The following is a 10,686-nucleotide window of genomic DNA, read 5'->3' on the forward strand; positions in this document are numbered from 1 at the left end:
AGCCCGACGCGGGGCTCGAACTCACGGACCGCGAGATCGTGACCTGGCTGAAGTCGGACGCTTAACCGATTACGCCACCCAGGCGCCCCTCAAGTTTATTTTTTAAACAACTTTTTAAGTGAACTGATTTAAAGAAAAATCATTTTGGTGGTTTGCCATTTATTGCCATATTATTTAAAGAATAATCATTTTGGTGGTTGGCCATTGTGGCAAGTAATACGTGGCCCGGTGTGTGGATATGGTAAAAATTATACTTTCTTACTCATTAGATAGCAGTATATTCCCATTTTACAAATGAGGAAACCAAGGCCCAGCAGGCCCAAAAGTCACAAAACCAGTAAGTGGCCTAGATTTAACTCATTTCTGCCTGACTCCCAGTATTTTTAATCGTATAGGGTCTACTTTAAATTCTTAAGCTAAATTTGAACTTTTAAACCTTGGTAACGTGGAATATAACTGCTAAACATGCACTTGAAAAGATTGGATAATAACCTGTGACTTTAGCTCTCACAGCTAATAGTACTTCAATTGTTTTAGGCCTGAAGATGTGCTTTATCTTTTCCTGATGCCCCAGAGAGTTGGTTGCTCTTTCAGCACTTGATGCATACTTCTATCATGTCACTTAGTGCTTTGGGCCGTAATAATCTATTCATGTGTCAGCTGCCCTCCCTACTGACTAGTGGGAACTGTGTTCTTTTTTATTTCTTTAGCATCTAGCACAGGTCCTGCCACATGGGGGACATTAAGCCGTTGTTGAAAGAATGACAGGTTCTTGAACGTGACTGAACAATGCAAGTGTGTGGTGTATATGGTATACATTTCCTGAAGTTTAATGAAAGTGTCTTTAATTAATGAATTAAAATACTGATCGAGTCTATTCCTGCTGTATGGTTGGTATTGTACTAGACATCCTGACTGGAGGATACCAAGGAGAATGTCCCTGATTTTAGGGAGTGTGTGTGTGCACGCACGTGTGTGTGTGTGCGCGCGTGTACAACGTAATGTGGAAGGTGGTAAGTGAAGGATGAAATGCAATGTCAGTTCAAGGAGGCTGAACAGCATAATAATTTAGAACAATGCTTCCTGAAAGTGCCACTCTGCAAAGATATCAGAAGCTAATGCCAAAATGTACATTAGTGCTTTGCTTCCTTCATCAAGAAAGTCTCACTATTGAAAAAAAAAATGTTGGCTGAATTAAATGTTGGTGTGTTTAATGACTGTTGCATGCTTCTTATCTTGTAACGGACTGATAACAAGCAGTTTGTTCACCAGCAACTTAACTTGCCTATGGACCATACTTTGAGTAACAGTTGGTTAAGAGTACAGGCTCTGGAATCAAACGGCTTGTGTTCAAATTCTAGTTCTACCAGTTGTTGGCAATATGACCTTCGGAAATTCTGAACCTCAGTTTCCTCATCTATCTAACTGGGATGATAATTTTCTTATTCCTTTAAGTTCTGAAAATTAAATAAGAAAGTGTATGATAGCACTTAGCAGAGAGGCCAGAACATTGTAAACACTCTGTAAATAATATTGTTATTAACAGCTACTGAGAATATATTTTTTTTAGCTGGCAGGGATTAGGGGTAGCTTCTCAGAGGTTGTGGTGGCAAAGAGGCATTAAGTGTCATTTACAGAATGTTATCATACCTATAGTGGGTTAATTCCCTGAAATAGTGTTTTACATTTTTAGAAGGACTTTTTATTTATTTATTTATTTATTTATTTTTTTCAACGTTTTATTTATTTTTGGGACAGAGAGAGACAGAGCATGAATGGGGGAGGGGCAGAGAGAGAGGGAGACACAGAATCAGAAACAGGCTCCAGGCTCCGAGCCATCAGCCCAGAGCCTGACGCGGGGCTCGAACTCACGGACCGCGAGATCGTGACCTGGCTGAAGTCGGACGCTTAACCGACTGCGCCACCCAGGCGCCCCTAGAAGGACTTTTTAAAAGGTGCTGTTTTTAAAACCTGGCTGTGGAAAGCTCAGGCTTCTTTTGAGTAAAGGCAGGAACGCAGTAGCATTTGTTGAGCACCTACCATCAGCCAACCATTCTGGCTTTTTTTGTATAATGTTGTTTGATTCCAAGAAGCACCTAAGCACCTAACACATAGTGAATCAAAGTATCAACTCTGTGGCCAGACTGCTAGGGTTTTGCTCTGGTTCTGCAGCATTCTTATTGTGTGACGTTGGGCAGTTTACTTAAACTCTGTATCTTGGTTTCCTCATCTGTAAAATGGAGTTAATACAAGTTCCTACATACAAAGGCTATAGTGAAAATTAAGGGAGATAATATATTTAAAGTGCTTATAACTGTTCCCAACGAGAGTTGGCTGCTACTATTATTATTATTTATTAATATAATAGAAGCTTGCCTATGGCCATACATCTAATAAAAGGCAAGGTCTGGATTTGAATCCACGTTTTTTTCAAATTCTCAATTCTTTGTAATTGGTTCTACATGCAGCTTTCAGTGTGATCTTTCTAGAATGGAAATATTATCGTGTTACTACCATGCTTCAAATCCTTCTATGGCTTCCCATTCCTTTAGGATCAAAATGAAAGTTCCTCACATGGTTTGTGAGGTGCTCTATGGCCTGGGCTTGCTTCTGTTGCCTTAACTCATATTTCCCGTTCCGTCTTCCTCTCCCTCCAATTAACAGAGGCTTTGATTTTATCCCTTTCCACCTCAGGACCTGTGCATATGCTTGCTCTCTAAAGCTTAGAGTACTCTTTCCCCTTTACTTAACTAACCCCTGCTTTTTTCTTAGCTTCTTCAGAGAACCTCATTAAATTAAGTCTTTATGTTAAATATTTGGAAGAAGTAAAGATTATATAACTTCTCTTTCATGGCACTCATTCCTTACCCTCGTAATTACTTGTCTCTTATTGGTCTTCTTTCTTAGACTCTAAGATCTATAAGGCAAGGACTTTCGATCTCCATTAGCAGTGTAACCCTAAGACCTTTCCCAGTACCTGACACATAGTAAGCACTGAATAAATATTCATTGACTTGGATTGAGTTTTAATAGTCATTGGCATGATTCTTAGAACAGCAGAATGAATGATGTGCTGCTTTTTGCCTCTTTTCTAGCTCGTTTCTCCAAATAGCACAGAGCATAAAGAGATGTTCGTTTTCAGCAACTCCCTTCTCTGCATTGATTGAGGTTTTCAGACCATTGTATTATTAGGCATTCTCAACTGCCCAGCTTTTCAGAGATAAAATGATTTTCTTTTCTTCTGATTTTCATTTCATCATGATCCATTTTTCCTCTGGGAGTGGTGGGGTAGGGCTCTGACCTTGAGATGGAATTGGGCAGGGGAGCAAAGTGCTGGCTTTTGTTCTATAAATGGTCTGCACTGCTGCAGCTGCAACTCACCCAGGAGGGGAGAGGAAGAAGGTCCTGCAGGTTTCTTAATCTGTCTGCCTCCCTTGCTGAGCAGCTGCCTGGAGATGGAAATCTTATTCATCTGGGAGCAGCTTCCAAGCCTGAAGCTGATGTAGCCCCTGTGCTTTGTGGAGACTAAAAGCATCACTCAGCATCACTCTCTCTAACGCTACTTTTTTTTCTTTTTTTTTTTTTTTCCTTGAAGTCCACTTACATTGCTTAAAATGGAGGTATGATTTATATTTAGTGGAATCCATGGATTCTAAGTTCCCTAATACCCCAACAGGCTCCCTTGTGTCCTGTCTCAGGCAGTAAGAATGCTATCCTGAAGGTAGCATTATTTTGTCATTTTAGATTGACTTTTGACAATTATTTCATTTCTTCCCTTCTGCTTTCCCTGTCTGATCGTTCAAGTTATGTTTATTGCAGAAAATTTGTAAAATACAGAAAAGTGTAGACACTGAAGAAAAATTACATGTATTCTTACTACTCAAAGGCCTATTCTACCTTGAAATGACCAGAGTTCCCAGTATTTCTTTGTCAAAGTACGTCAAACTATGGTTTTTTTGTTGGTTTTCTCTGAGGGCTTATCAACAGCTGCTTCACTTTTTTGGAATGCTGCCTAGGCAAATGCCTATATGTTCATTCTTTATAACTTGATAAAATGCTACCTCACCTGTGAAGTCTTCCCTCAGCTCCCTTTCTCTCTCTTGTCCCTGTAATATTCAGTACTTGACTATTACTGCCTTTTTCTTACTGTAGTGAAGATGTTTGTGTACTTTCTTGTCTCTCCAAAACACTCTTAGTGAGCTCCTTTATTTATTTATTTATTTATTTATTTATTTATTTATTATTTTTTAATGTATATTTATTTTTGAGACAGAGCAAGAGACAGAGTGCAAGCAGGGGAGGGGCAGAGAGAGAGGGAGACACAGAATCCTACGCAGGCTCCAGGCTCTGAGCTGTCAGCACAGACCCCAACGCGGGGCTTGAACTCACGAACCGTGAGACCATGAGCCGAAGTTGGACGCTTAATCAGTTGAGCCACTCAGGCACCCCTTAGTGAGCTCCTTTAAAGGATAGGGTACATATTGCCCAGTAGTGTGCCTAGGACAAAACAGGCTTTGAGTAAATGTTTGTTGAATGACTGAATGAATGAATGAATGAATGAGTGAATGAACAAATGAACAAAATCTTGTGAAGTAAGTGTTGAATAGAATGCATGCTCAGTGGCAGGAATGGACAACTCCCACTTTAGTTAGTCAGTCTTATTTGCAGAATGTCAAGAAAGAAAACTAGCGTTTTAGAATACTTTTTACTTTCCTGAAAGCTTTTGGAAGAGGAAGTCAGAGATTGTGCTAGAAAGTGGTAAGGAATGTTATTTAGGGAGGTTACTTGGAAGTTTGCAGTACCTAGCATTTACTCTTTATAAGGGCAAGGGAGTTGGCATTTGTAGTCATATTATGCCGGGCAAATTACTTCTATAATCTTATTTAATCATTGCAACAACTCTATGAACTAGGTATCATTATTCTCATTTTGTAGCTGAAGAATCTGAGACTCAGAAAACTGAATTAATTGTCCAAGGTCAAATAGGTAATAAGGGGCAGAGCCAACATTTAAATCCAGGACTATCATGTCTCTAATCCACTTCCATTATTTCCATTATTCATTTCGTAGAGAGCCATGCCCCTTGCTATCAATTGATGAAGCTTTGTTTGGCATGAAAATTCAGGAATTCTATTGTTATTATTCCATTTATCTTCATTTTGATGACCTTTTTGACAAGATAACACTAATACCGTATTTCTGTGTAGCCATCGATCCTATTTTATCACCACACCTGATCTTCACACGTCTATTAATTTAGACCTAGATTATAATCCCCTTTATTGTGGAATAAACTGAGGCCGACAGAGACAAGTAACTTGCCTCAGTAAATATTGCTAATAAGCTAGAGGGCCAAGATTTGACCCTAAATCCAGTGTTCTTTTCACTGCAGCATGTAGATCTGCTGAAGCTGATTATAGCAAGCATAGTCTCTACAACAGTATTTATCAAGCTGGGGACATTTAATAATGTCTGGAGATAATTTTTTTTTATTAAAAAAATTTTTTTTAATGTTTATTTTTGAGGGAGAGACAGAGAGCAAGCAGGGGAGGGGCAGACAGAAAGGGAGACACAGAATCTGAAGCAGGCTCCAGGCTCTGAGCTGTCAGCACAGAGCTCAACACAGGACTCACGAACCGTGAGATCATGACCTGAGCCAAAGTCAGACGTTTAACCAACTGAGCCACCCAGGTACCCCTGGAGATAATTTTTATTGTCACCATTTCAGGGGGGTACTGTTGGCATCTTGTGGGTAGAGATTAGGGATACATAGGCCAGCCCCCCCCCCCCCCGCAACAAAGAATTATTTGGTCTAAAATGTCAATAGTGCTGAGGTTGAGAAATTATGCTCTTTTAAAACAGTTGGGTTTCATGCCTCATTTCTCCAGAAGAGGTGAAATACCCAAGGTTAGCCTCCAAAGTGATGAGGTTAATTCTTTTAGAATTGGCTTTTCTTTAGTAGCAGTGAATAGTTATTAATCACCAGATTTTATTCAATGTTCTATCAGGCAAGAACTAGGGATGCAAAAGGCATTAGACATGGTCTGTTCCTTCAGGGAGTTTAGAGGTTTCTGGAGGAGGTTTAAGAGGATCTGCTTACTTTACCCTGGTTGCAGATAAACTGCCCTAGATTCCAGGAGTCACTGCATTGCAGGAGTGGCTGTACTCAGGGACCACCCTGATTCAAGTGGTGCTGCTGACTTAAAGGAACCCTCCTCATAGCTGACTCTTCCTTCCCATAGTTATGCGATGCCCACCAAAACCATGGAGGTATTGCAGCTGCAAGACCAAGGCAGCAAAATGTTCTTGGACTCAGTTCTTACCACCCATGAGCGAGTGGTTCAGGTAGGCACTCTGGGAGAAACTTGAAATGTATTTGCCTCTCCTGGTTCTTCTTCTATTTTTTTCTCCTTCTACCATGCCCTTCTCTTCCTGTTGCCTGCCCCCTGAAATGATGATGTTCTCCAGGGTTTAGTTCTTGGTCCTTCCATCTCTCCTTGTGTAATACCTTCCCTCTATGCAATCTCACTCATTCCCCGGGTCTCAGTGGCCATCATAACATACCGACAACCCCCTGATACATATCTCCCAGTCGTGATGGGTTATATACTAATAACCCCTAGATAACATCTCCAGTCCTGATCTCTCCGTTGAGCTTCAAACCTGATATCCACTTATTTACTGGACTTCTCCACTGGGATATTCCACAGGTGTCCTACACTCAGCATATATAAAACCAATTGTAGAGGAACTGACGTTTTGCTTTTTAAAGTTTATTTTTTTAGGGGTGCCTGGGTGGCTCAGTTGGTTGAATCTGTGACTTTGGCTCAGGTTATGATCTTGCGGTTTGGGGGTTTGATCCCTGCTTCCAATTCTGTGTTTCCCTCTCCCTCTGCCCCTCCTCTGTCACATTCTATCTCTCCCTCTCAAAAGTAAACACTAAAAAATTTTATTAAGTTTATTTTTTTTAAATTTATTTTGAGAGCAAGAGAGAGGGAGCTTGTGAGCAGGGGGAGGAGAGGGAGGGCGAGAGACAGGGAGAGAGGGAATTCCAAGCAGGCTCCCTGCTGTCAGTGCAGGACCTGATGTGGGGCTTGATCTCAAATAGTGACATCATGACCTGAGCCGAAATCAAGAGTTGGAGACTTAACCAACTGAGCCACCCAGATGCCCCCTAACAGCTTTATTGAGAATTTTATTCATATACAATTTACCCATTTAACATGCACAATTAAATGGGTTTTAATATATTCACAGTTAGGCAACCATCACCACAATTTTAAACAATTTCATTACCCCGAAAGGAAACTCTACCCATTTGCAGTCACTCCTCCTTCCCTGTCCCCCCCAGCTCCTGGCAACCACAAATCTATTCCTGCCTCTATGATCTTACCTCTTCTGGACATTTCATTTAAATGGAATTATACAATATATGGCCTTTTCTGTCTGGCTACTTCCACTTAGCATGTTTTCAAGGTTCATCCATGTTGTAGCAGGTATCAATGCTTCATTCCTTTGTATTGCCAAATAATATTCCCGTGTATGGACATCACCCCTTTCTGACCCACTCAAGAAGTATATCAACAAGACGTATATATTCCATAATATATGTTCCATAATATAACATTCCGTAACAGAATGTTAAGGTAGTAACACCTTAAATCTATTATGCTAACTTTAAAAATTAAGTACTTAACAATCTTTAGTTCTTTAAATATTATCAGAAATAAATTATTTGAGATACAGATCTTAAGAAAGATCTATCTTGCCACTGAGGCCCATAGGATAAAGTTTGATCTCTTTAGTGCCTAAATACCTTTATGATTCTCTTCCTGCTTTCCTCTTCTCACCCCATTCATTCCAGCCATACATGGAACTCATTTTAATTCCCTAGTACTGTGTGATGCAACACACTTTACTGATTTCTTCTGCTTTGAAAACCCTCCCTATTACTGCTGAATTCTCCTAGTTTACTCCTGTTTTTCTTCAAGACTCCACCTAGAAGTTACCTTTTTTTGGAAGCTGTCTTTGACCTCCTTAGGTTAGGAGATAATTGTCTTGTGGGTTCCTGCAGCCCCCTGCATGCCCTTCTACTACACATCTGATTCGCCTCTGGATTCTCTGCACAGGGTCTGACACTAGTCCAGTCTATGTGGGTACACCTGAGTTGAGTCAGAAAGTCATCCTGGACTTGATAACCTCTTGGTCCAGTTATGACATCCATTGTCTGCAGGAGCAGACACTAGCCATGACTACTATGTTGGCAAGCAGACACTTTGATGGCAAGAGGAATCCTGTAGAGGTTGGCTCTGAAACTGGCTCTGGGTGTTAATCCTCTACCCAAGGGCCCTGTAGCTCTGCTGAAGCTGACATCTGAGCCCCTGCCATGTCTGCCCAATCACCTGGCTTTCAGTGCTCTCTCTTAGAGCATCTTCTTTCCTTTGCAGATCAGCGGTTTGAGTGCTACATTTGCAGAGATTTTCTTGGAAATAATCCAAAGCAATCTTCCTGAAGGAGTCAGATTGTCAGTGAAGGAGGTATGTGCTAGTTTGAGAAGAGGCCCCCTGGTGGCCCACCTGTGTTCAATATGGATAAGAGCATCTGGCTTTAGAAACAAGACAGAAATGGGGCGCCTGGGTGGCGCAGCCGGTTAAGCGTCCGACTTCAGCCAGGTCACGATCTCACGGTCCGTGAGTTCGAGCCCCGCGTCGGGCTCTGGGCTGATGGCTCAGAGCCTGGAGCCTGTTTCCGATTCTGTGTCTCCCTCTCTCTCTGCCCCTCCCCCGTTCATGCTCTGTCTCTCTCTGTCCCAAAAATAAATAAACGTTGAAAAAAAATTAAAAAAAAAAATAAAAAGAAAAAAAGAAACAAGACAGAAATGTGGGTAATTTAGCCCAGATAATAAACAGGAAAGGTTTGCAGACTGGTATAACTGTGGTCATTATCCTGCCTCTTCCAATGGATCAGGGGTGATCCTTTATGGACCACAGGAGCAGAACTCCATCACAGTATCCTGGTGTTAGGGGTGAACCCATAGTTGTGTGCAGAAATAACATGATTTAAGATTACATACAGTCTAATTAATCAGAACACAAATAAGGAAATGTACTTTAAAGAAGAGTTTCCTGGACCTTTAAGGCTTGACTGTAGCCTGACTGAAGAATGCCAATCAGAAGGAAATTTGGCATGCAAAACTTAGAAAACATTAGGAACTTCAGCCTAAATACTGAGTATTTGGGTCCATATGCCAAGACAAGGCTTGTTATGACACAGATACATCAGGTCATTTTAGACTGATGCAGTTTGCTGCATCCAGCTCTCCTTGTTCTGAGTCCATGCTTGTTAATTCTCTTCTTGTTATTCAGGTTTCACACAGATCTGTATACAGGAGAAAATGTGCTGGTCATGCTGACTTAAATATTCCAGTCCTTATGTCTTTCCTATTGTAGATGGAGAATTTGGGCATTGCCTCTCTTTAAATGCTTCTAATGATATACTCAGCATTCTGACATTAATTCTTTATATGTCTGTCTTCTCTCACCAGACTTAAGTTCATTTAAGGCAGGGAGGAAGTCCGATTCAACTTAGAATCCCTAGTATCTAATATAAGTCTCATGAAAAGTTAGTTGAATCTGAATCATTCTCTACAGAGCTGTCTGATGGCTTTTTTTTAACGTGTATTTATTTATTTTTGAGAGAGAGAGTGTGAGCAGGGGAGAGGGACAGGAAGAGTGGGAGAGGATCCCAAGCAGGTTCCATGCTCAGCACAGAGCCTGACTCAGGGCTTGATCCCACAAACTGTGAGATCATGACCTGAACCAAAATCAAGAGTCATATGCTTAACCGAGTGAGCCACCCAGATGCCCTGCTTTTTTTTTTTTTTTAATGCTGTGTATGTATGAATAACTGAAAGCTCTGTAGTAATTCTCACTTACTTTCTTTTTCTTCTCCCCAGCACACTGAAGAAGACTTCAAAGGAAGGTTCAAAGCTCGACCAGAACTGGAAGAACTGTTGGCTAAGTTGAACTAGCTCATTGCAAACCCTTTCAAGCCAGGACTGGTGATATTGAGTGCCAAGGGGAAGAGCTTCCTGGGTGGTCAAAATTAAGAAGATCCTTTAGATATTGTAACTACCCATCCCCATTAGCCAGGAATGCCTCCTCTCTTATATGGAGGAGTGTTGCCGATTACCACTTTCCTTTGAGCCAACCTAAGACATCCTTCATCTAATAAAAATCTGCAGCTGGTGGACATGTGCGTATGTGAGAAGTCCATCCATCCTGTGGAGTATCTTTTATTTTTTTATTTTAAGATTTTATTTTTAAGTAATCTCTACACCCACCCAGCAGCGTGGGGCTTGAACTCACAACCCCAAGATCAAGAGTCATATGCTCCACCGACTGAGCCAGCCAGCTGCCCTGTGGAGTATCTTTAAGGGATTCTATTTTCTCTTTAGCACAAAAACATACTTCCTTTCAATATTTCTCCAGTTAGAGTGATCTCATTCTTTAAAGCAATCTGGCATTGAGTCTTTTAGTGAAACAGAGGATCATAAGTAAACTTGGGTAGAAGGAATAGGGACGGGGCTTTTGGTTTTGCTTATGAAAAAAGCTCTCCAGATAGAAACAAGGTCTGTCCACTCTGCCCCTCCCCCGTTCATGCTCTGTCTCTCTCTGTCCCAAAAAT

At 41.1% G+C, this 10,686-nt stretch overlaps 1 protein-coding gene across 4 annotated transcripts in view; it reads left to right on the forward strand.

Annotated features, from left to right (window-relative positions):
• Positions 1–10,255, forward strand: part of MRPL48 (mitochondrial ribosomal protein L48) — a 53,944-nt gene extending 43,689 nt beyond the window's left edge. For all 4 annotated transcript variants that reach the window (XM_040489293.1, XM_040489295.1, XM_040489292.1 and 1 more), the window contains 3 exons: positions 6,243–6,345; positions 8,448–8,537; positions 9,956–10,255. In XM_040489293.1, coding sequence (XP_040345227.1) covers positions 6,243–6,345; positions 8,448–8,537; positions 9,956–10,030 — 268 coding nt within the window. In that variant the 3' untranslated portion in view covers positions 10,031–10,255. The remainder of the gene's footprint in view (positions 1–6,242; positions 6,346–8,447; positions 8,538–9,955) is intronic.
• Positions 10,256–10,686: the final 431 nt, after the last annotated feature.

Source organism: Herpailurus yagouaroundi, unplaced genomic scaffold (genome assembly GCF_014898765.1).
Source record: "Herpailurus yagouaroundi ecotype Mexico unplaced genomic scaffold, PumYag 180, whole genome shotgun sequence".
Lineage (NCBI taxonomy): Eukaryota > Metazoa > Chordata > Mammalia > Carnivora > Felidae > Herpailurus > Herpailurus yagouaroundi.